This window comes from Lepidochelys kempii, chromosome 24 (genome assembly GCF_965140265.1).
Source record: "Lepidochelys kempii isolate rLepKem1 chromosome 24, rLepKem1.hap2, whole genome shotgun sequence".
NCBI lineage: Eukaryota > Metazoa > Chordata > Testudines > Cheloniidae > Lepidochelys > Lepidochelys kempii.
In genome coordinates, this window is record NC_133279.1 from 8,823,540 (window position 1) to 8,848,529 (window position 24,990).

The following is a 24,990-nucleotide window of genomic DNA, read 5'->3' on the forward strand; positions in this document are numbered from 1 at the left end:
TATATTATCAGGATTTTATATCAAGCTGGTCTTGTGGGTTTTTTTGCGGGGTGGAGCTGACTATGACTGTCGGGTGCTGGGGGCTGGCAATAGTGTCCCAGGGCTCCAGTGGCTGTCATTGTGGCAGCAGGAAGTCACTTGTCTCTGTGGTGAGAACCGCCAGTGGCAGGGGGCTGGTTTCCAGTGGCGTGGATGGGATTTCTCACAGGGGCAAAAGATGTTGTGCCCCCAGAGACCTTGGGTTGGGTGCCTCTCACAAGCTACGTAGGGCTAATCTGGGTCAGCATGTGGAGGGGAGACCCCATATTAGGCTGACTAGATGTCCTGATTTTATAGGAACCGTCCTGACTTTTGGGTCTTTTTCTTATGTAGGCTCCTATTACCCCCCACCCCCATCCCGATTTTTCACATTTGCTGTCTGGTCACCCTACCCCCTATAGAACCCTGACCTAGGCAGGTGTGCAGATCCCCACAAGCCCCGCCCAGCTTCCATCGATCTCTCAGTGCTCGATCGTTCTCCCCTGGCCGCTCCTCCCGCCTCGATCTCTCGGCGCTCCGCTCCGCGCCGGGACGGGCTGATTTCTCTCGGCCTGCGCTCGCTCTCCCCTGGGCCAGGCCGGAGCAGTCGCTCGGCGGCGGCGGAGCGGGATGAGCCTGGCGGGGGGTAGGGCGCCGCGCCGCACGGCGGGGAACCGGCTGGCGGGGCTGCTGAATGCCGAGGAGGATGAGTTCTACCAGACCACCTACGGGGGCTTCACGGAGGTGGGGCGAGCAGGAGGGTGGTCTTGGAGAGGGGGCCGAGGCCCGGGGGAGGGGGCTGTGAGGGGGCCCGGAAGGGCGGGGGGGACAGAGGCCCGGGGGAGGGGCACCGGGAGGGGCAGAGGCCCGGGGGAGGGGCACCGGGAGGGCGCGGGGGGGTAGAGGCCCGGGGGAGGGGCACCGGGAGGGTGGGGGGAGGGGCAGAGGCCCCGGGGAGGGGGAGGGGCACTGGGAGGGCGCGGGGGGGGGGTAGAGGCTCGGGGGAAGGGCACCGGGAGGGGCAGAGGCTCGGGGGAGGGGCACCGGGAGGGCGCGGGGGGGGTAGAGGCCCGGGGGAGGGGCACCGGGAGGGTGCGGGGGGAGGGGCAGAGGCTCGGGGGAGGGGCACCGGGAGGGCGCGGGGGGGGGGGGTAGAGGCCCGGGGGAGGGGCACCGGGGGAGATGCAGAGGCCCGGGGGAGGGGGCTGTGAGGGGCCCCGGGAGGGCAGCGTGGGGGGAGTCGCTCTCTTGGGGAGCAGAGTTGGGGGGGTGGGGGAGTGCAGCAAGGCCCTGTGGAGGCTGAGTTGGGGGGCTGTGGGCTACTTGGAGGACAGCTGTGATTTGGGTGGGGGCACGAGGCAGAGCGGGACTCCCAAAGGGGCAGTGGGATCTGGTCAGCCGTGACTGTCGTTTGCCCCCCTCTCCTGGGCAGGAGTCGGGAGATGACGAGTACAAAGGCGACCAGTCGGACAGTGACGACGAAGTGGACTCTGACTTTGACATTGACGAGGGCGACGAGCCGGCCAGTGACCAGGATGATGACGAGCCCAAGAGGAAACGCAGGGTGGTCACCAAGGCTTACAAGGTAAGGATGGAGCAGCTGGTTGTGGTGCTGGGAGACCCAGCCTCTGGTTCTGTATTGGGGTAGTACCTAAGAACACCCACTAGTCATAGACCAGGACCCCAGTGTGCTGGGTGCTGTACGGACAGTGAAGAAAATGGTGGTCTCTGCCCCAAAGAGCTTCCAATTGAAGTACAAGACAGGAGACACTAGGTGGATACAGACAGGGGCGCACAAGGAAACAACAAAACAACTACAGTCAGCATGACGTGCCGTGGTCTCAACGCACCAGTTGTCTAATTGCTGTTTCTGATATAGCCCTGTTGGGCTGGGGGAGGGACCCACATGAAAGCTGCTGCCAAAACTCTTAGTACAACCAGATTGTAATCTAGTGTAGGGGGTAGCCGGGGAGTTCACAGCAATTCCATGTATAGGCTGTTTCATTTATGATCTTGGCAGCAGCAGAACCCTGAAAGCATTTTCAATTAGTGTGTTTCAGGAGTGGGAGTGCAGGCTCATGGGCAGGACTCCTGGGTTCTATTTCCAGCTCTGGGATGGAGTGTGGCCTCATGTTTATCCAGGAGATGGGCAGTCAGGACTCATGGGTTCTATTGCTGGCTCTTGGAGGGAGTGATGTCTAGTGATTAGAAACTGACCATAATAAACAGACTGCAGCAATGGTCAAAGTAAATCAAAGATTGAAAATGTTCTTTCTGTAATCAAAGGTGTAACTAGTAATACAGGCAAAGCACTTTTCTTTTTAAAGGCGTTTATGTTGGCAGGGGCCCTCTTGCAAAAACAAGCTGCAAAATCCCTTGTGGCTCTTTATTTAAATGGGGTTGAACTCTCCAAAGCAGCATTAAATAGCAAGCCCCCAGGAGGTTCTTTTTTTCCTCACATCAGCTCTTATCTGAACCTACTAGGAGCCCATCAAAAGCCTGAGACCCAAGAAGCCCGATACGGCTTCCAGCAGCTCCCAGAAGGCGCGAGAGGAGAAGTCTGCGCCCCTGGAACTCCAGGATGAAGTGGGAGACAGTAAGTGTGGCTGATGCTCATTAGGATCAAATGTATTGCCTTGAGGTGAGACGAAAAACTGGTTTCTGAAGGTTTTCTCGAAGCTTCTGCATCGATTTGCAGGGCAGAGGTTTGATTCAAAGTTATTCAACTACAACTGCTGGGCTGAGCTATGATCCACAGACAGGGAGGAATCATCGTGGGGCTGCTATGCTGGTTTCTTGGTAGCTACGCTGTCTCTGCCCGCCATACCCAGTGTCCTGACTTTCCCTCCCACTCCTTGGACTTACAGGCCGCAAGTACATGCGCCAGTCGACTACGGAGCACACACGCCAGACCTTCCTGCGTGTCCAGGAGCGTCAGGTGCAGTCGAAGCGCAAGAAGGGGGGGCAGAACTATGACAGGCCGCTGACGCAGGAGGAGCTGCTGGAGGAGGCCAAGATCACAGAGGAGATTAACCTGCGGTCTCTGGGTGAGTGACATGGGTAGGAGGCCCTGGGAAACACACAGGCTCTTCACTCAGGTTGGCAGCAGGAGCCTGGCGCACCAGTCAGGGCTGTACTGCTCTACTGGAGACAACATGATCTGATGGGGGTTACGATTCCCAACCTTGTCCTCTGCCTAAGTTCTAGTGGCAGCTCCGGAAGGGTGTATTATCTCCCAGCTAGAACAGGGGACCTGGAGCCAGGACTCCGGGGTTCTGTTCCCAGTTCTTGAATGAGAGTGGAGTCTAGTGGTTAGAGCAGTGTGGGAGTGGAATCTGGACTCCTGGATTTTATTTCCAGCTCTACCAAGGGCCATTCATTTCAGCTCCGTGTGCCTTGGTTTCCCCAACTGTAAGCGTGGATAATGCTACCCAAGCATTAGTTCTGTGGATGATATATAGACGTGCCTAGGCACCTCCGCTCACCATCATGAATGGTTCAGAATTATAGGCATAACACAGGAGGTCTCTGGCTCATTCAGTTACTAGCCACCCCTTATGGGAGCCTGTGTGCCCCTCCTTGGTTCTCCGAGCACCAGGAAGGAGTTTACAGACCATTGGTGACCTGCGACCTGTACTCTGAGAGCTTCTGGTGTGGCACAGATCTCTCTGTCGAAATGCTGGAGTCACAGTCACAGTTAATGGCTCTTGCAGTGGTTCCATGTGGTACCTCCCAGTGTGAGGTAAAGAGCTCAGAGCTCTGAAGGCAGTAGAGCGGGCTCAGTAGCCGGACAATTGACTGGTGGTCTTCTCTGAGCTGCCCCATCGTTCCAAGCCCTGCTCTGTTCACCCTCGGTTCAATCGCCCTTGCAGAAACCTACGAGCGGCTGGAAGCTGACAAGAGGAAGCATGTGCAGAAGAAGCGGAAGTGCGTGGGGCCGGTGATCCGCTACTACTCGGGGACCATGCCGCTGATCACTGACCTCGGGGTGAAGGAGGAGAATGTGGATGTGGAAGGGTAGGTGTTGGGGATTGTATTTATTCCTCCCATCTCCCTAGCCTGAACTCTGGCCCCTCGGGATGGGCTACCAACTCCCTCCTAGGTCTCACTGTCCCTGCTGACTCCTGCACTCTGGCTGGCAGGTGCCAACCCCACTTCCTAGGGGATTCCCCTGAGCCAGCTCGTGGGAGATGTCAGCCCCATCTTGCAGACCCCAGCCACTCAGTCAGTCCTCTTCGGCGTCCCAGCCTTCAGCTGCTTCTCTGAACTGGATCCTGAGTCCCAACAGCCACCAATTTCTTCTTCGTCAGCAGCATGAGTGTGATCTGGATCCCTCGAGGTGGCAGGTGTTTGGGCCCTGGTTAGTCTCCGGCTGAGGACATGGGGCCAGTTGTGGAATTCCCACCTGGACCTAGCTTGAGTTTCAAACACAGCTCAGGCCCATGCTGATCCCTCACTCCTCCCTTACTCCAAGGGTATCCCAGGTGGGGCTGGTAGGATTAGAACTCAGGCTTGGACAAAGCAGGGCCATGCCTCCTTTTGCTAGAACCTGCTGCCCCAAGATGGGATTTGTGTGGGGTTTGCACCCTGACTTATGTGGAGGTTGCCTGGAGATCTTTACTGAGCACAAGTGCCTGGTACATGCTTTGTCTCCCCTCCCCCGCACCTCCCAAAAGCCCTGTGCGTCCTTGTGCTCCCTCATCCCCAGAGCCCTGGATGTTCTTATTCCCGCTGTTGCGTTTGAAGCTTGAGCTGATTCCTGTGTTTTCTCCCCACCCCCAGGTTGGATCAAGACACGCAGCAAACAGCAGAGGCTCCCCAGGCTTCCGCCTCCCAGGCTGGCAAATGCTCTCGCACCTTCATCACCTTCAGCGACGACGAGACCTTTGAGCGCTTCTTCCCTAAGGCCAAGCAGCCCAAGCTGCCCGTGAAGGAGATCTGCCCCGTCACGCACAAGCCGGCCGTCTACCGGGACCCCATCACCGACATCCCCTACTCCAACATCCGGGCCTTCAAAATCATCCGTGAGGCCTACAAGAAATACATCACTGCCCATGGGCTGCCCAACGCGGCAGCTTCCGCGGCCCTGGGGTCAGGGCCGCCAGCAACGGATCCAAATGTCCGGGCGACCAGGCAGAAAATCATCATCAAACAAACCGTCCCGGCCACATAAAGCCCAGGAGTGGTTGTTCCCTTTCCAGGAGGGAACTTCTTAAAGGGACACAGGCACATTTGGGTGGCTCAGTATTGACCCGCCCCTTCTTCTACATCCCTGTGTATCTTTCTTTCAAACTCAAACAGGTGGTGGTTCATTGCTCTTTATTTATTATTTTATTTTTTAATAAAAAAAGCAATGCCTGCAGCAGTCCCACCAGAACAAACCAGCGCGCACAGCCCAACCCTCGCAAGAGACCCTACAACCACCAAACCAGCGCGCACAGCCCAACCCTCGCAAGAGACCCTACAACCACCAAACCAGCGCGCACAGCCCAACCCTCGCAGGAGACCCTACAACCACCAAACCGGCGCGCACTAGTGGAGCTATGCAGTGGGTGGGATCACTTATGCTGGAAGGAGGCAGGATGGATTTTAAGCTCGGAAATGGTGCCTGTTTAACAATTTAGAAAGATAATAAAGTGACAGGACAGATGCTGTCTGCACTGTGCGGCTCACTGTGGGGAGGGGAGGAGCTGGTGAAAGAGGCTGGATTCTGCGGCAGCCTGACGTCCCGTCTCGCTGATCACCGCAGGGGCAGTGCACGAGTGCCCTGGAGAAGAGCGTCTGGCCCCGGGTGACGTTCAGTTGGTTCTAGCTGAGACTGCAGGCAGGGTAAAGCTCCCGTTGCAGCAGCCAGAGGCATGAGGAGCGTTTGTGCTGAAACCCTGACTCGTGGCACCGACTGGAGCCTTGGCGGGGCTGTAAAGTGCAGGCGGTTCTGTGACTCAGACAGGTTAGTTGGTGTCTGCCTCCTGCTAGTGCTCCCGTGAGGCTTCGCCAGCCTGCAGGGCTCTGATAAGTGTTGTCAGTAACGCCCCTGGGAGGGAGGTCCAGAGCAGCGTTTTATTCCTCGGGATTGTCCGGCATCCTTGCCAGCCTGGCTGCTTCAATGAGGAGAGAAGGGAAATAAAAGAACCCACCGTTCCAGGGGTGATTTCCTCAGTTGCCCTCCCTGCCCATCCGATTCCCTACTTATGCCCGTGGCCAGCTTGATCCCTGCCCCCTCTCTACTCATCTGGTTTTAAATGTCTCAGGCACTGGGGCTTCCGCACCTTGGGGGATGAGGCTGCAGCTCCAGAGAGCTTGTTAACAAGCCATTCCTGAGTTTCAGCTTAAATTTCTCTCTCGCTCCTTGTTATCCCCCAAGCAATTCTTCCTCCTTGCAGCTGGCTAGCATCGTACCCCCATCCCCTGCCAAAGGGTACAGCTTAGTTCTGCCTGTCTAGTGTCTTATCCAGTCCCGTCCCCAAAGTATCTGAATGCTTTGCCTACAGTCATGTATTGATCCTCCCAGGGATTTAACATTATCCTCATATTCCCCAGATGGGGAAACTGAGGCACGAGGTCTCATGCTACCCCAAGGAATCAGAGCTGGGAATTGAATCCAGATCTCAAGTCCCAGTCAAGTGCCTTAACTGCAAACTCATCCTTCTTTCCTTACCCCACATCTCCATTAAGCTGTCTTCATAAATTAGCCCCCCACCCCCTTTCTCTAATTCAGTTTAATAGATTACAGGCCAGAAGGGACCTTTATTAGTTGTATTACGGTAACAGATGGGCGGCGTAGTCATGGACCAGGCCCCCATCCTGCTGGGTGCTGTATGTTCTTTGTTAGGTGTATTATGGTAGCAGCTGGGACCCCCCCAGTCACGCACCGGCTGTCCACTGTGCTAGGTGAGGTACAATCACATCAAAGAGATGATCCCTGCCTCACAGAGCTCTCAGTCTAATCCAGGCTGCAGAATTTCTCTTGAATGTCTGATCCTGAGCTAAAGCTGGGATTCCCAGTGCGGTTGCACGGGATCTGGAGTGAGAGGGGTCCTCTCTTCTCAGCTCTGCCAGGATGCCTGTGTGGCTGGCTCTCATTCCTGCTGCTAAGGCCTCCTCCATGCCCTGGCCTCCTCCATGCCCTCGCCACCTGCAAAGCAAATCAGGGGCAACCGAGAGCTGCCCCCCTTCATGTGTCAATTCTGGCATTTGACCACTGGGGGTCTGCAGGGCTCTGGGAAAACCAGCTGGGCAGTTGGAGTGATTGATAACCAGCCTGTCTATGTGATCTCGCCCTCCCACCCTCCCCTTTGCCCAGCTGGAGCTAAAATAATAATATGCTGATCTCACACACTTCGCTGGCGGTATCCCTTGCCTCAGCACTGCGCTGCGGCTACTTTCACCCAGCCTGGAAAGGCAGCGTCCTGGACTGCCAGGGGAAGGTAAGCTGGAAGCCTTGCTCCCGGGCGGTAGGTTTCTCCTTGGGGCGCGAGGCTGGTCTAATCACAAAACTAATATTCTAAGCGGCTTGCCAAAGGGGCGCGGGGCTGGCTTGCCCTTTTCGGTCATTGCTCATTGGGCTGTGGATTCTCACCTCAGGCTTGCATTGAAGGGGACAGGCTGCCCATGTGGGATCAGTGCCTGCTTTTCTGTGGGCTGTAGGGCATGTGTTCCTCTTGCAGGTAGGTGAAGGCACCCTTCCCTGGTGCGCTGAGAGACCTTCTCTGCCTGGGATATCCACTGCTTGTACTTGACCCTCCGGGTAAACAGCTTTGTCTCCTATTATGGCTCCGTGCACGATCCTCATGCTTTCGGCTACTAGGCCTGCTTTTCCCCCACCAAAAGAATATAAAAAGCATGACAGGGCTACGATGTGGATCCTCCTACGCAGCCCAGAGTACTGTATAAATGGTACAGACTCATACGGGTCGGTTTGACTAGCGCTGAAATGTGGCCACCTCTGGGGAGGGCTGCAGCAGCTGATATAATCGTCTAGGCCAGGGCCCGCGTACCGTAACTGCAGGAGGAATATTAGGTAGGCAACATCGCAATTCCCAGGCTGGGACTCCGGGGCTAACATCCGCTGAAGCACTAGGGGATCTTTAGTGATGGGGGCTTGTGTGTGTTACACCTGCCACACAGCCCTCCCTAGTGCCCCGTGCTGACCCAATACGAGCGTGCCACCTGGCGAATCCTCCAGCACTGCTTCCGGCAGATCTGGGTGGGGGGCGCTCGGAGGTCTCCTATCCAGCTTACCCACCCAGCCTGCCCCTACTCGGCCTCTGAAAGCTAGTTTGATCCCAGCACCAGGTGGCACAACTGCAGACCGAGTTGCTTGGAATAAAACAAGAGGACCGTCAGGTTTTGCCCTGGGGAAAGGCCAAAGGGCTATTGCCAGATTCCCAGAGCCCTCCAGGACATTGTGCCCTTGCTTTGTAGTCAGAAGCCAGCTTAGCCCCGGTAAGGCTGCAGCTACATGTGAGCACCTGGCCGCTGTGATCTCAGCAGAGCAAGGTCAGGCAGAGTCGGGCCCAGCAGGGAGCACGTGGCCGCAGGGGCTGTTAGAAAGGCTTTTTTGACCGGAGCTGGTGTCTGGCTGCTGCTTTAACATGATAATGGGTAAGAATATAAATAATTCCCTCTGTGGCAGGTCCCCCGGGTGGCTGTCTCTGGCCTGTGTTAGACAGGAGGTTAGACTAACGGATCAGAGCGACTCCGTCAGGCCTTAGCGGCAGTGGGCTTGATTCTGATCGCACATATGCTGGTAAATCGAGAGTAACTGCACTGAAGACTGGTGTGAGATCAGAATCCCTCCTGGTGGCTCTGTGGCAATGTTATCCCTGTGCCCTGGCCAGCCCTGTCTGCTTATGTAGTTCGCTCATGACTCGCAGAGTGCCCATCACCGTGGGGGCTGGGCCCTGCACCAATGAGCTTACAAGCAACAGACGGCAGGGCGCAGGGCTTGAGCGGGTGAACGGTCTGTAGACGCTCCCCTTAACACTGCCAGAGCTGGGTACAAGGGCCTGAGGACAGAGGTGTCGACTTCCCCAGTTCCCAGAGGGTGCTCGACCCCCGCTCTGCCCCGGGCCCTGCCCCCACTCCACACCCCTTCCCCAAATCCCCCACCCCTTCCCGTCCCAGCCCTTCCCCCAACCCCCCCCCCGCACCTCCTGAACACTGCTGAACAGTTGATCATGGTGGGTGGCAGGCACTGGGAGGGAGGGGGAGGAGCTGATTGGCGGGCCGCTGGCGGGTGGGAGGGGGAGGAGCTGATCCGTGGGGCTGCCGGTGGGTGCTGAACACCGACTATTTTTTCCCCATGGGTGCTCCAGCCCCAGAGCACTCAGGGGGTCGGTGCCGATGCCTGAGGGTGAATGCGACTCAGGCCCATTCTTGAAGATGCTTCCCAGCTGAGCATCTCAAAGCACCTCTCATTGTACTGATGGAGGAAACCATGGGGCTGTCTACCCTCGGAGTTCATAGATTCATAGTTGCCAAGGCCAGAAGGGATCATGGGGATCATCTAGTGAGACCACCTCTGTAACACGGGCCAGAGACCTGCCCCAAAGGAATTCCTAGCGCAGAGCTGTTAGAAAAACATCCAGTCTTGTTTGAAGCATGGTCAGTGACGGAGAATCCACCATGACCCTTGGGAAATTGTTCCAGCGGCTAATTACTCTCCAGGTTAAAACATGCACCTTATTTCCAGTCCGAATGTGTCTAGCTTCAATTTCCAGCCATTGGATCGTGTTTGGCTTTTCTCTGCTCCTGTAAAGAGTCTATTATTCAATACTTGTTCCCCATGTAGGTATTCCCAGAGTGGGATCAAGTCCCACCTTAGTCTTCTCTTGGTTAAGCTAAATGGACTGAGCTCCTGGAGTCTCTTGCTGTAAAGCAGGTTTTCGAATCCTTTAATCCTCCTCGCAGCTCTTCTCTGACCCCTCTCCGACTGGTCAGCCCTGTGGGAGCCCCGAGATAGCTCCGGAAAACCTACCGCACCGTGTAGCACTTTGCTCAGTGACTATTTAAGGCCCGTTTCTCTGCCCTGTTTCAGACCCCGCTCCAGCAGGGATGGGACGGGGCGGCCGTCCCACCTGTTCTACAGCTGCCAGCTGCCACCGCTCTCCGAACAAGCATCAGGGACATGGCACTGGGCGCCAGGCTGACCCGTGTCAAGCCAGGTTGGCAGATTCCTGGAGCAGCTGCCTCAGCAGTTTTGATCAGTTGAAGGGCGGATGGTGCTGGCTGTGTCACTCCTTCATCTGCCCTTTAGGTTTAGCCCCCAGCGCCCCTTCTGTGCCCAGCAACCCCCTTCAATCCCTGGCCTACCCCCCTCATGCCTGGAGCCTCCACCGCCCCCAGCATGACACCTGTCCGTCCCCAGGGCGTCCATTCCCTCCCCAGCTCCATCTTTATCTCAGTGCAGCTGCCCTCCCCCTGCCACCCTTAGCCCAGCCCCACCACCATCCCTGTCCCGCTCTTGGCTGCGTTCCCCTTCCAGCATGGACCTGTGGCCCCCAATGGACACTCTGGTCCCCTCCAGGGGCACCCTCTGCATCCTCCCACCCTGCTCAGCGCGTCTGCGTCAGACTTGCTCCCTTATCGGCCAGTGCCGATGGCTGTGGGGCTGGGACGAGCCCTGGGTGGGGCTGTGGGGTCTCTGATAAGGACATTGAGCTACTGCACTGTTTGGAGACAGGGAGGGGCAGCTCCATGGAGGGTGGGGGGAGGAATAGGGGCTGATTTAACCATTTGTGCCATGGGCCCTTGTGCTGAAGCTTTGGGGACGGGGTGGGAGACGAGGGCAGTTAATGCACCATCCCCTTGGGAGGGGCGGGAGGTTGGCTGGGCCTGGCTGCTGGATTCCTGCCCGCTGCTACTCTGGACCCTACAGTGTCTTCAGACAGCAGGGATGCCAGGAAATTCAATAATATCCACTGGCAGTGAGTTCCACAGGCTAACCTCACTAATATCTAGTGGCAAGGAGTCCCACAGGTTGACTATACAGTGGCCGGGAGTTCCATGGAATAATCTCACTAATACCCAGTGGCAGGCAGTTCTGCGGCCTAACCTGATTAATAGCCAATGACAGAGAGTTGCACTGTCTAGTCTCACTAATATTCAGTGGCAGGGAGTCCCATGGGCTAATCTCTCTAATATCGAGTGGCAGGGAAATACACAAACTAACCTCGCTAAGAGCCAGTAGCAGGGAGTTCCATGAGCTAACCTTGCTAATATCCCACATCAGGGAGTCCCACTGGCTAATCTCACTGATATCTTGTAGCAGGGAGTTACAAAGGTCAACATCAGTCCTGTCCCTCTGCAGTGACCCAGAGGTCTTGTGTGGCAACAGGGAGTCCCATGGGTGAACCTCATGAATGCCCCGCTGTAGGGAGAGCCCACATCTGTTTGTGTCCCCACCCAGGCTAAGTCTCTGCTCGGTTGCTGAGGGGGTTTGCCTCCGACGCTGCTGAACCATGACGTCCTACCGGATGGAGCTGGAGAAGTACCGGGACATTGACGAGGAGAAGCTTCTGAGGGAACTTTCCCCCGAGGAGCTGGACCAGCTGGACCTAGAGCTGCAGGATATGGATCCCGAGGTGAGGCCACTCACAGGGCTGGCAGGGGAAGGGGGTGATGCTGCGGCTTGGGGGGAGTTGCTGACCTCCAGGCTTCGAAGCCTCACTCCAATCCCCACCCCACCCCTGACCCTGGCTTTCCCTGGGCCTTTGTGGTGCAGCCATGACGGTCATAATACTCTTTGATACTCAGACCAGTGGGGGTGGGGGAAGAGTGCAGTTCAGTTCAGTTCAGTGGTTAGAGCAGGGGGCTGGGTTCTATTCCCAGCTCTGGTACTAACTCCCTGAGTAAACCACTCCCCTGCTGTGTGCCTCAGTTTCCCCACTGTAACATGGGGCATTGGCGCCAGGCTTCATTCATTGCCATTTGCAAAGGGCTTTGTGCCCCTCCTCAGGGGCAAGGGGGCTGTGATCTCTATGGGGGGGCTTGTCCCGCCAGTGACCCCTTCCCGCCTCCCTCTTCCAGAACATGATGCTCCCAGCCGGGCTGCGCCAGCGAGACCAGACCAAGAAGAGCCCGACGGGGCCACTGGACCGGGACGCCCTCATGCATCACCTGGAGAAGCAGGCGCTGGAGGCGAAGGAGCGTGAGGACCTGGTGCCATTCACTGGCGAGAAGAGAGGTACCAGGGCAGTGTGTGTGAGGGGGGGGTGCTCGGGGGCTTGGCTCAGCCTGACCTGGCATTGGCACAAATGGCACAGACTCTGGCATTCGCCTGATCACCCCCCTGATTGGGGGAGAGGGGCTCATGGCCCAATCTGCTAGGAGGTCCATGGCCATGCCATGGGGCCTGTGCCAGAGGATAGGTGTCCCCCACCCCCGAGGCAGAGCTAGGCCAAAGGGTACGTGCCCCCCACCCACCAGGGCAGGGTTAGGCTGGTGGGTGGGTATGTGCCCTTGGCAGCTGTGGGGGTTCATTCCCCATGGGGGCGGTGCTAGAGGGTACCAAGGCCCCATGCAGGGACAGTGCCGGGGGGGCAGGTGTCCCACACCAGAGGAGGGGCCGCACCTGGGGGCACACCCCTGCCTGTGTCTCTGGGTGGCCAAGCAGTGCTGGGTCAGGTGGACCAGGCCAGCGAGAATGGCCCTATGGGGGGCCCCGCCTTGGCCTTTGTGGGGTGGGCAGGGCTGTCCCTGGGTGCTGCTGGCCGAGCGTCTGCCCAGGTGCTGGGCTGCAGGGCTGGGATGGAAGGGATTATACGTAGCTCAGCCCAGGAGCTGAGGCCGCTCGAAAGTATCTTGGTGAGTGGCTCGGCTGCCCTGTCCGCTCCAAGCTGGGGCCCCATCAGCCCAGACACAGCAGCTCCTGGCCCTGGAGCCCACCCCTTGTCCTGGCCACTCCCCATAACCCTGGGCAGCTGGCAGGGGCCAGCTCCTTGGGGCAGGGCAAGGGCAGAGCTGCTGAAGTTTTGGGGAGGCAGCAAGGTCTAGTGGGCATGGCACCAGGTTGGGCCTCAGGATACCTGGGTTCTATTCCCACTGCCTACGGGGGGATCTTGGGCAAGTCCCTTCCCTTCTTGGTGCCTCAGTTTCTCCGGTCTCCCAAGTCTGTCGATCTATTGAGACTGAGCTCTTCAGGGCAGGGAGCGCCTCCCACTCTGGGTCTATGTAGTGCCCAGCGCAACAGGGCCCCAGTCTCAGCTCTGGATGCCACCCTAAAGGGCCAATTCTCTGATTGGGGACCCCTCCTGTGAGGCTCCTCCCCCTGAGCTGCTGGCCACAGTGCTGTGCACTTCAGGGTCCATTCCCCGGCGTCACCATGGCCCCAGGCCAACAGCCTCCTGTGGCTTCCATTTCGGCTGAAAGGGTGGCTGGGGCCAGAAGTGACTCCCCTGCCCCATCCGTGGGGCCTGGAGTCAACCTGGTGACCCCAACTCACAGGGGAGACTCACCAGGGAGGCCCAGGAGGGAATGGGCCATGGAGGCTGAGCTGCTTTCTGGCCCCAGAGGGGTCCCCAGGCGGGGTCAGCATAGGAGAACGCTGAGCCCAGGCTCTGCCCATCCTGTGAATGCCTGGGGCTGCCAATCAGGGGACGTCTTCTGCCACACTGGACAAATTATAACAAACATCCTCCCGACCCCCCGGAGATCGTGGCGCTAAAAGATCCACCCAGGGCCCTGGGAGTGCGGGGCCCTCGAACATCAAGGCGGGGCCCTGGGGCAGAGACAGAGTCCTTGGGAGATGCCGGGTCACCTGCCTGGCTCCTGAGCACCGCTGAGCTCTAAATCTGCCTCTGGACTCACCGGGAGCGCCAGGCTGAGCTGGGGGGTGGCTGAGAAGCAGGGCTCTCCGACGGCAGCCCGCAGGGGCGGGGATCCTCCCGCCTCACTCAGCTGGCCGGACAGAAGCTGCTGACAGTGGAACCCCCATTACGCAGGTGGAGACAGCAGGCCTGGTGCTGCTCTGGCCTGGGTGTGGTTGGAAACGGTTCCCCATAAAATCCTCCCTGTGCAGGGGCCTCCCCATCCAGTGGGCAGCTGGCATGAGGGTCCCGTCCCCACCCTGCTCCCACCCCCGCTGCAGGGGGTGGAGCGGGGGTGTGGCTGCGGCACCCTGTGCTGTGGCTATTCTTGGCTCCCCAGGGTCCGTACAGGGTGGGGCGGGTCTGTGGCCGTGGTGCACTGCGCTGTGCCTATTCTTTTCTCCCCAGGGCCCACTGGGACCCCGAGGCTGCCCCAACTTCCACTGGGTGCCAGGCAGGGCCCTGCACCAACCCAGAATCCAGGGAGAGCAAAGGCAACTTAGCCAGCCCGCACCCCAATCCTGCTCCCGGCGCAGGAGCAGAGTGACTGGGATCGGGCCCAGTGCATGGGCTCCACGTGTCCTGTCCATAGCCCCTGGCCACCCGGTGGCCCATTAACTCCCCACCTCCCCTCCGGAGCATGATCACAAGCAGGCACTGCTAGGCTGCGAGTCCATGGAGCCAGGCCAGCTACACAACGTCTCTTGTGGTGGGCTCTGTGCTGCCCGGGAGGGACGTGCGGCATCAGAATGTCATGCTCCGGGAGATGGGCCCGACGCGATGCGCCGGTGAAATGACACCCAGGCCAGGGTGACGCTGCCCCCGGTGCCCCAGCTGGGCAGGAGGTGCCCAGAGCGGTTGCTGCTGCAGCATCCTGAAAATCGGGTGTCTGACAGCGGCTTTCCCCTGAAGCTAAGAGCCCCGAGGCGCTTCCAGGCTGGTTGGTCACATCCGAAAAGGTCACTCTCCTCTGCTCCATCTCCCCCAGCCTTCCTTCGGCCCCTGCCCAGCGCAGGACCTCCTAGTTTATGCAGTTTCCTGTCCCACCCTGTGACTGTGGCCTGCGGGCACCCTCCAGGCATGCATGAAGCCACGTGACTGACTCCTGCCATGTGTGGCTTGTTCTCTCGCCCAGGGAGGATTGTGCGGGTTGGGGGGGTGTTGGTGTTGGAGGAGGGCCGGGTGGAGAAGCAGACAGAGGAGCAGGGGGAAGGCTGGGACGGTCCAGTCCTGGGGGAGTTCGTGCCCCAGTCTGGGATCAGCCCGCCGAGGTAGCCCTGCCTGCTGCACAGTTGGTAGAAAGTTCCCCTGGACCTGGACACAGGTCCTCAGATTTAGGGTCTTCTAGAGGTGCTGGGCCACTGAGCTCTTTGTGGGTGAGGCCCGAGGCTATTCCACGGGAAGACAGCATCGAGAGCAGAGTATTGGGCCGTCCCTGATCTAACTGATGTGGGATCTCACGCCACTGCCAGAACCCATCCCAGCCATCCCAGGTTCAACCCCGGGTGCTACATTCTCTCCATCTCTGCACCGATCAGGTCCATCTGTCCCTCAGTGCTCCTGTCTGTTGGTCTGCACCTGTTGTCTCTCGACTTACACTGTCAGCTCCTCGGGGCAGGGGCCCTCACCTTGCGGGGTGTCTGTGTGTAGTGGGGCTGGGGCTCTGCAATCCACACCCTGATAACCTCTAGCCCTGGGGGCTGGCACGTGCTCCCCGCCGTGAAGGGGCTGGAGTGAATGAGCCACAGGAATTTTACAGAGCTGAGGCCAGAACTCCCTGCGAGGCTGTCAAAGGGGTCGGCCGCACTCTTACATTCTGTCACTCAGCGCTGCCCCGGCCTTTCAGTTGGAGTCTCCTTTGCTTCCTGTCCTGACCTTGTGTGGCTGCTAAACAGCTACAACACTCTGCCCCAGAGGTGGCTGCATTTGTGCGGATCTGGGACGGCAATTCCCTCTGTCGCTGGGGGAAGTAGGGATTCCAGGGCAGAAGGCACTGAGGGAATCGAAGATGTTGTCACCAGTCGATGGCTACCTGGCATCAACAGGCTGCTACTTATAACCTCGTGACGGCCGGGGGAATAGAAACCACATCTTCCTACTCTAAAAGTCCAGGCTCTCGCCACGTGAGCTGCTTGAGAATTTCCACTGTCTGCTGGCAGTATAGGTCCTATGACACACACCTGATTCCATGCAGCAGAGCACAGTGGAGCACATATGCTGCTATGTTACAGTTCTAAGCTTTGCTGCTCTTCAGCCCAGACGCTAACCCCAGTCTGTCTCTCTGCAGGAAAACCCTTTATCCCAAAGAACCCCCAGCGGGAGATCCCCAAGGAGGAGCAGATCACTCTGGAACCTGAGCTGGAGGAAGCCCTGGCCAACGCCACTGAGGCAGAGATGTGCGACATTGCAGGTGAAGGGCCTTGGGCCCTTGGAGGCAGCAAACCCAGTCTGCTTTGGGGCCACAGCAGCATGGAAGGCAGCAGTGCCCTACCTGCGTGCTAGTGGCGAATGCCCGGGGCCCAGGCTCTGGCTTGACGTCGCTGTGGCTGCCATTTCCGGGGTGGGTGTGTTGTGACTGGGGGCTGAGTGAAGGTTGGCCGGGTCCTGGCACTGGCAGGGATTCAGATGGAGCTAGTGAGATGCTGAGCCCCCCAGGTTGGGTCATAGGTTCAATCCCCACTCCCAGAGACCTCTGGAGCATGAAGCACCAGCTCTGCTGCAGGAACTGAAAGGTGAGGCTGTTGGCTAGGGCTGTAGCAGGCTCATCATCTGCCATGTGTGACTGCTCTAGGAGGTGGGAGATGCTGAGAGCAGGGACCAGGTCCCGCCTACCCCACAGGGGGCGTGGGCATCATCATGGGGAGCCGGGGTGGGTACCAGGAACAACCTTGGGCTTTAAAGCTAGGGGGCTCTGGGGACAGCTGCCCTAAAACATCCCTGAGGGGACGCAGGGTGTGGGATAGGTCGGGGGAGGAAAAGACAGGCCTGTGGGCACAGGCACCATTGAAATCGACGGGCATTTTGCCACCTATGCCAGGGCTGGATTTGACCTCTCAGAGCTCCTGTAATTAACGAGTGTGTCTTGCAAACTGCAGTGGGGCTAATGGCAGGGGAATGTGTTGAGGTTTGGGGGTCTGCTGTGTGTGAAAACGCCTGGCCAGACGGGGGAGCTGTGGAGTCTTGTGCAGACTGAGCATGCCCGGGGAGCTTGGCGTCTCTGGACGAACCACGCGTGAGAGAGGCTGCCGTGGGCGTGCGGGCAGAGGCGGGTTTGTGCGTGTTGTATGCACGTCCCTGTGTGAAGGCACGTGTGTGAGCGTGTACATGCGACCAGGTGTGTGTATGTATACGGGCCCCTGTGTTTGGATGCCCCTATGTGAATCCACGTAGGCGTGAGCACATGGGCACGCATGGCCTGGCGTGCGCATATACTCATGAGCATCTGTGCCCTCGCCTTGCTTCAGGGGCTAGTACATTCAGGCTGGCTCGTTGCCTGGCCCAGATACGTAGCAGACCTCGTAGCTCCCCGGGTGGGGGTGGGAGGGCGTAGAGGGACAAGGCGGTAAAGCGGGACCTAGGCTCGCCCCATCCCTAGTTCGGCAGCACAAAGCTTGAGCTGCTTGAGCTCCGGGACCCGGCTTTGGTGCCCTGCCCCCATGCCGCCTCGGGGGTTACTGCTCCTGCCCGTACAAGCCGCGATGAGCTCCGATTCCCAGAGCTCAGCAGCGAGTGAGCTGGCCGGGAGCCAGCGGGTGGCTAAAATGAGAAAGGCAGGCTCTAGGGCTATCCGCTTACGCCCGCCGGGGAGATGCTAGGCCAATAAAAATACATGGGGCATGTGGTGAGAGATTACATTTAGGGGCTTTTCCTATGGCCTCCCGCAGCCAGCCGCGGTCGGGTTGTGAGCGTGGCCGCAGGGCTGCCCTGTGGCCTGCCACAGTAATAGAGAAGTGCCATCAACCTCCAGGTCATGGGGCACTTTGTGAGCCTTGTATGTATAGGAATTGCTTGCCCACCCACTAACATGCAGCCATCTCTGGGGTGGAACACGGCAGCTATTTAGAAAAGGCATTGTCACCCACTATGTGCATACTGCCATCTCTGGGGTGGAAGATTTTAGACAGGGAGCACTCTCTCAGTGGTGAGACACAGCAGCTTCTGGCAGGGAATGTGGAAGCTGCTTGTACAGGGATCCCTTCCTCTGTGCTGAGATGCAGCCACCTCTGGGGTGCAAGGTGGTAGCTGTTTAACAGCAAACAGCAACATCCCGACTGTCACTTAGTGCAGTTTAGTGAAATTGGCCAGGAGGGTGCAGGGTGAGCCCAGGAAAGCAGAGAGCTGCAGCGACCCCCATCCCCTACCTCTGCAGCTTAGGCTCTTGGCCTTTGTTATTCAACCCAGCGGCCTGTTTGCTGTTCCCTCCCCAACAGCCATTCTGGGGATGTACACCCTGATGAGCAACAAGCAGTACTACGAAGCCATTTGCAGCGGCAACATCACCAGCACTGAAGGCATCAATAGTGAGTGAGCTCCACTGGCCCGCGGGGCGGCAGGGCGGGGTTTGCGCTCATCCCACGCGCCAGCTGACTCCGGTGGGGTTGCTCAGTCAGTCACAGAGCACAAGGCCTGGGTCCCTAGGTCTGGATTGTTCCCCCTGCGGGACTGTGAACCTGCTCTCAGGAAACGCGGGATGTGAAACCAGCAGATCCGGGATGAGCATGAAATGGGGTTTATCAATTCCTCTCTGTTTGGATTGTTATGAGTAACGCAGTGCAGGAGATGTCAGGAAACAGAGGGCGCCAAATTCTCCCAGCATGTACCCTGGCATAAATCAGGAGTAGCCACAGTGGAGCACCTTCAGCGGCTCAGCGGCGTTCCCCTGGCTCAAGGCCGGGTGGAGCGTGAGAGAATCGGGTCAGCGAATCTCCCCCTGCTGACCTGGTGGTGCATGCGTGTTTCCCACCAGGTGTGGTAAAGCCGGATAGGTACAAACCAGTCCCAGACGAGCCGCCGAACCCCACCAACGTGGAGGAGACCCTGAAAAAAATCCAGAGCAACGACAAGGACCTGGAGGAGGTCAACCTGAACAATATCAAGGTCAGCTTCTCCCAGGGCAGCAAGGGGCATGGGAGAGGGTGGGAGCCCCGAGCCGTGGGGACATCTGACTGGGAAAAGCCCTGGGGTGAAATCCTGGTCCTGCTGGGGTCAAGCATAGTGGGGCTATTGATTCACTGGGGCCAGGACCTCAGCCCCTCGGGGAACAGATATCCACCTCCCTCCATCTATCTACCCCTTGGATCCACCCGCCCGATATCCACCTCCCTCCATCTATCTACCCCTTGGATCCACCCGCCCGATATCCACCTCCCTCCATCTATCTACCCCTTGGATCCACCTGCCCGATATCCACCTCCCTCCATCTATCTACCCCTTGGATCCACCCGCCCGATATCCACCTCCCCCATTTATGTACCTCTTCAATCCACCCGCCCGATATCCACCTCCCTCCATCTATCTACCCCTTGGATCCACCCGCCCGATATCCACCTCCCTCCATCTATCTACCCCTTGGATCCACCTGCCCGATATCCACCTCCCTCCATCTATCTACCCCTTGGATCCACCCGCCCGATATCCACCTCCCTCCATCTATCTATCCCTTGCATCCACCCGCCCGATATCCACCTCCCTCCATCTATCTACCCCTTTGATCCATCCACCTGATATCCACCTCCCTCCATCTATCTACCCCTTCAATCCACCTGCCCGATATCCACCTCCCTCCATCTATCTACCCCTTGGATCCATCCACCTGATATCCACCTCCCTCCATCTATCTACCCCTTCAATCCACCTGCCCGATATCCACCTCTCTCCATCTATCTACCCCTTTGATCCATCCACCTGATATCCATTTACCTCCATCTGTCTAGCCCTTCCTTGCATCCATTCCTCGAGCCATCTCCCTGCATCTGTATACTACTTTGATCCATCCATCTACTCCATCCATATGTACCCCTTTGTGACTGAGGGTGTCTGGGCCGCCCTCACTGGAAATGCCAAGGTCAGGGCAGGCTGTGAAAAGGAGAGCAGATACTCCCAACATTTTCCTGATACCTGACATGGCATATCTGGCATAACTCTTTACAATTTTACAATATTGATATTCGTAATATCCTCAAGTGACCTCAGATTCCATGCAGCGTCACACGCGTGGATCCATCCATCTACTTCATCATCTATCTACCTCTTTGATCCACCCATCCATCTATTCCTCCATCCCCTTATCCATCTACCCCATTGATCCATCTCTTTACCTTATCCACCCCACTGTATCCCTCCCTCCCTCCATCCACCCATCTATCTCATCCTCTTCATCCCCCATCCCATCGACCCACTCATCTACCTCATCCCTCTGTCCATCCCTCCATTGTGAGGCGAGACAAACCCGTTTTCTCACTCTCTCCTCCTGCAGGACATTCCCATCCCGAAGCTGAAGGAAATCTGCGAAGCCATGAAAACCAACACTCACGTGAAGAAGCTGAGCCTGGTGGCGACTCGGAGCAACGACCCTGTGGCCAAGGTAAGTCCTCCCACTCCCGACAGACGGAGCCGCTCGGAGCATCCCCGGTTGCCGTTCCCCCCGAAGCTTTGACAAGCCGTAGCTGGCACCAGAATCCCCGGGGAGTCTGACTCTTCCAGAGGGAAACAGCTTCCCCAATGGAAACGAGGGAAGAATTTTCCCTGGCTGGAGACTTAAGCCCTGGCTGGATTCAGCCAAGCCCTTAAGCAGTGCTTAACTTCACGCACTGGTGTAGGTCCCGTTGACCTCAGTGGGTACGTCTGTACTGCAGTTGGGAGGTGTGACTGCAGTGTGTGCAGACGTGCCCCAGCCGGTTGATCTAGTGAGCTCGGGTAACATAACGGTGCGTGGCAGGGGCTAGCTGCTCGTGCACATCCCCAGGGGCCTGGGCAGGCAGGTCTTGCCCATGCAGCTTCCCTGCTGTTTTGACTTGTGCTGGCTTTGCTCTAGCGAGATCCCAGCTAGCTCAGATACGTCGCCTCCCCGTCGCAGCGTAGACGCAGTCAGAGGGACTTACGCTTGGGCTTTGGTGCTCTGCTGAATGGGGTCTTCAGTCTCAGCCCCATAGCTCGTCAAGCAAAGAACCACCCGGGACAGATGTGAGTCACGAGGCTTAACGCACTGTCTGGAGGGAGCCCAGGTGATGATCGGAGAGAGCCCAGCTACTGGGATGATTTCCTGAGGGTCTCGGTGGATTTCAATGCAGACGGGACGTTTCTCTCACAGATCTCTCCAGGCCTTGTTTCGGGGAGGTTCTGTGGGCTGTGTGAGGCTGGTCAGGCCAGATGGTCACAGTGGCGGCTGTGTTGACAGGTCCTGGGTAGACTTTTCAGCTCAGAACTGAACCCCCATTCCGCAACCTCAGCCTGGGGCTCCAGGACCATGCCGCAAACCTGGCTTGGCTGGAGCTGCGTGTACTGGTGCTGTCCCTTAGCCAGCAAGAGCTGGGAGGGCGAATGTGTCTCATGTCACTCAACAGCATCCCCGATAACTACCAGCCTTGACTTCCATCCAGACCAGGTCTTGAGGGTGGTGTCTAACTTGGAGGCCCTTATGTGGGGGGCCAGCGACATTTTAGCTTTGTGTTCTGTACGGGGGCGCTGCGTGGGGAGGATGTCACCACAGCAAACCCTGCTTGCAGGCTGTGAAAGGTCGATGCGACTGACTCTGGTCTGGGACTCCCACAGGCCGTGGCCGAGATGCTGAAGGAGAACAAGACTCTTCAGAGCCTCAACATTGAATCCAATTTCATCACCAGTGCCGGGATGATGGCCGTCATGAAGGCCGTGCAGCAGAACACCATGCTGGCCGAGCTCAAGGTGGACAACCAGGTACAGCCGTGCCCAGCCGCTAGGGAACACCGGGACGGGGTGCGACACACGGCTTGGTGGGGGCGTGGCACTGGAAGGGCAAGCGAGTCCAAGCGTCATCTGACGGGTGGGCAGGAAGCGAAAGGTGGGGTTAACGGACGTTGGACATCGTCGGTGGCTGGGATACAGACCTGTGTGCTGGGAACCCCTCAGTATCAATCCCACTCAGCTTCTGTGGGCACATGGGGTTTCAAATGCTGGCCCTATTGACGTCAGTGGGAATTTGGCAATTGATTCTAATAGGAGTGTGACAGAGAGAGTGCCTCTCAGTGCCCCCTTGTGGCGTGGGATGGCTCTGCAGCATCCCTGCCTCAGTTTCCCCTCACCCAGGTTTTTACAAGGTCCAGGTGTTTATCAGTTAGTCCTGCCCCCTCAGGCTAGGAGGCTGCTAATTATGACACAGGCAGGGCTGGCCCCATTTCTCCTTAAAGGATCCAGTCATCCTGTAACCAGGAAGCTGGGCATTCTGTGCCTCAGTTTCCCCCAGGTAAAACAAGGATAATGCTACCCGGGTTCGTAAGGGGCATTGTCCACCTTCCCTAGCCAAGGGACAGGTATTGTAATAACACTCCCTTATCTTTCTGGGGGTTAGGAGGGTTCACCTTTGTAGACAGAGGCTAATTATTAATGATCATCTCTGCTGGCTGCACATTGCTAATTGAGAGCCTGATCCGGGGAGGGGCTGAGTTCGCTTTGCACCCAGTGGCAGTAGTTCTCAAACTTTTGTACTTGTGACCCCTTTCACATAGCAAACCTCTGAGTGCGATCCCCCCGATAAATCAAAACCACTTTTTAATATACTTAACACCATTGTAAATGCTGAAGGCAAAGCGAGGTTTGGGGTGGAGGCTGACAGCTCGCGACACCCTGAGGGGTCCCGATCCCCAGTCTGAGAACCCCGTGGGTCCATGGAGCAGAGGGGCTCAGCGCCTTGCAGCCATGGGCTGTGGGTCTGGTAAGGAGAGGCCCCATGAAGTGAATGGAAAGGCTCTGGTTGACTCCAGTAGGCCCCGGTTACTCAGGACAGCCAGATGATTGGGCCGCTTGTCTGGGTCCAGAGCGAGGGCCCGGTGGAGGGTGCAATTGGGAACAACCAGCCATCTGCCCAGAGCTGTCTGGCCTGGGGTGGGCCCCATGCTGGGCCACAGGCCCTGGAGAACCCCGACTGCTCCTGCTTAGGGGGGTCAGAGCCCATTAGATTCCAGCAGCCGTCTGTGAAGGCAGGGAGCTTGGCAGGATGGACTGAGGACCTGACCCAGCGTCGTGCCACCATGCGAGTGCTGCCCTGCCCATAGCTGCTCCTGGCTCTGAACCCCACGGGCAGGGGACCCGGCCTGACGACCGCTCGGCCTTCCCTGCACAGAGAGAGAGAGAGAGAGAGAAACAATGGCTTGATCCTTTTGCTCCAGGCTACCACCCTCGGGCCCCCTCTGCGAGAAATCAGGGAGCCAGTCCAGGCCTGGGTCCCAGGCTAGCACAGGTGCCAAGGCTGGGCCATGCCTTGGAGGCCGGGGCGGCCGGCGGGACCCTAAGCACCTGAAATGCAGCCTCCACTTTACTGACAAGGTCTCCTGGAGGCCGGTGTCCATCCACAACAATCCCCGGTTTCCCGGGGGTGAGTAACAGGAGACGAGGCCTCTCGCCCTAGGGGCCGGCTCTGAGCTGGGCTCTGCTTTGTAGTCACCTCCCAGCAGCTGGTGTGCGATGAGTCTGGCAGCTGTCAGGCCAGCTCCCAGCCGCCTGGCAGTCTCTGCAGAGAGACCAAGGGGGGCTGGGCCCTGGAGGGTCTGTGTGTGTGTGTGTGGCAGGCCAGTTGGGCTGGGCTGGAGGGGAGGCTGGTGGGCAGCCTGGGGGAAGGTGGGAGCAGAGCTCCTCACCCCTGGGGCTAAGCTCAGCCGGGCGCTGGTACCCACCGAGGCTGCCATTCCTGCCCCCGCAGTCTCAGCGGCTGGGGGACTCGGTGGAGATGGAGATGGCCGCCATGCTGGAGAAGTGCCCCTCCATCATCCGCTTCGGGTACCACTTCACGCAGCAGGGACCAAGGGCCAGAGCCTCCATTGCCATCAGCAAGAACAATGAGCTCCGTAAGTAGCAGGCTGGGGAAGGGTGGGGAGGGGACTGACTGTCGGCTCGCCCATTTCCCCGGCCCCACTGCAGCAGCTCTGTGAGCCCGAGCTCCCTTGGCTTTACAATAGGCCCTGGCCCCAGATTTACCCGCATTGATGTGGCTCTGCTGACGACCTGAGGTCTGGTGCGCTCTGCTCTGGGGTGCAGCGCCTGGTTGACGGTACATTGCTGCTCCCCTCTAGCGGCTAGACCAGACAGAGCCGGTCCGAGGATGGCGCTAATCGTGCTGGTTCTTTAGCTTAAGCAGCCGAGACCTGTGCATTTGGATGTGGAGGTTCAGGGTTCAATTCCCCGCCCCCGGTGTCATTCCATGTGCTGCTGATTAGGACAGGAAGTGAAGGCTCCCCCAGCTGGCTGAAACTGCAGCGGGGGTGTGAGAGGTTAGAATGGGAGAGCAGGCCCTGGACTTCACCCAGGACCGGGATTAAGACCCCGGCAGAGGTAACACCCCCACGGACCATCCCACTGGGCCGCCCATTGCTGATGGATGTCAGCCTCTTCACTTCCTATCCTAAACCGCCCAGCGGCATTTCCTTCCTGCCTATCTCCTGGATGGGCTGGAGCTAGATCTGGGGAGGGGGAGAAGGTTTAGGGAGGTCGGTACTGGTCGATTTATAGAGGGTGGGGTGGGGGCCTCTGGGCTCAGCTCTGCGCCACCGACCCCCTTGCTGTGTCTGCCCCACAGGTCGCAAGCAGAGGAAGACATAATGCCCGGCGCCCGGCCCGTGTCTCTAACGCCTCTCCGTGCCTCGAAGCCATCGGCCCCGGCCGGCTGGTGCCCCGCAGCCAGGGCTCTGCCTCCAGCTCAAAGCAAAGGGGAGCTATTTGTTCTTTTTGTAGATTTCCTGGAGCCGGCCCTCAGCTGTCGGCCCCCCGCCCCCCCTCCCGCCCCATCTAGTACTTGGAGTCCCCAGCTCAGGTTACTTGTTCTTAGGAAGAGAATTGAAGCGAGTGTTTTGGTTCTCACTGTAAATAAAGAGATCACTATGCGGACAGAGGGCCCAGGCTCCAGCACTGGGGTGGGGAGTGGGGACCAACACTCTGTAGGGCCGGGAGCCTCCTCCCAGGGGCCAGTCCCAGCTGC

At 58.3% G+C, this 24,990-nt stretch overlaps 2 protein-coding genes across 3 annotated transcripts; both read left to right on the plus strand.

Moving 5' to 3' along the window:
* The first annotated feature begins 545 nt into the window (after positions 1-545).
* Positions 546-5,668, plus strand: VPS72 (vacuolar protein sorting 72 homolog). Its single transcript, XM_073323057.1, has 6 exons — positions 546-762; positions 1,451-1,603; positions 2,503-2,614; positions 2,886-3,065; positions 3,891-4,035; positions 4,801-5,668. The coding sequence occupies exons 1-6, from the start codon at positions 649-651 to the stop codon at positions 5,189-5,191; spliced, it is 1,095 nt and encodes a 364-aa protein (XP_073179158.1). The 5' UTR covers positions 546-648; the 3' UTR covers positions 5,192-5,668.
* Positions 5,669-7,321: 1,653 nt separating this feature from the next.
* TMOD4 (tropomodulin 4) lies at positions 7,322-24,899 on the plus strand. 2 transcript variants are annotated; one of them, XM_073323056.1, is made up of 10 exons: positions 7,325-7,445; positions 11,429-11,603; positions 12,049-12,205; positions 16,114-16,236; positions 18,257-18,346; positions 18,793-18,923; positions 20,302-20,409; positions 21,597-21,740; positions 23,719-23,863; positions 24,592-24,899. In XM_073323056.1, the coding sequence occupies exons 2-10, from the start codon at positions 11,481-11,483 to the stop codon at positions 24,612-24,614; spliced, it is 1,044 nt and encodes a 347-aa protein (XP_073179157.1). In that variant the 5' UTR covers positions 7,325-7,445; positions 11,429-11,480; the 3' UTR covers positions 24,615-24,899. The 2 variants fall into 2 exon arrangements, with proteins under 2 accessions (XP_073179156.1, XP_073179157.1); XM_073323055.1 differs by lacking the exons at positions 23,719-23,863; positions 24,592-24,899 and having other exon boundaries at positions 7,322-7,445; positions 21,597-23,131.
* Positions 24,900-24,990: the final 91 nt, after the last annotated feature.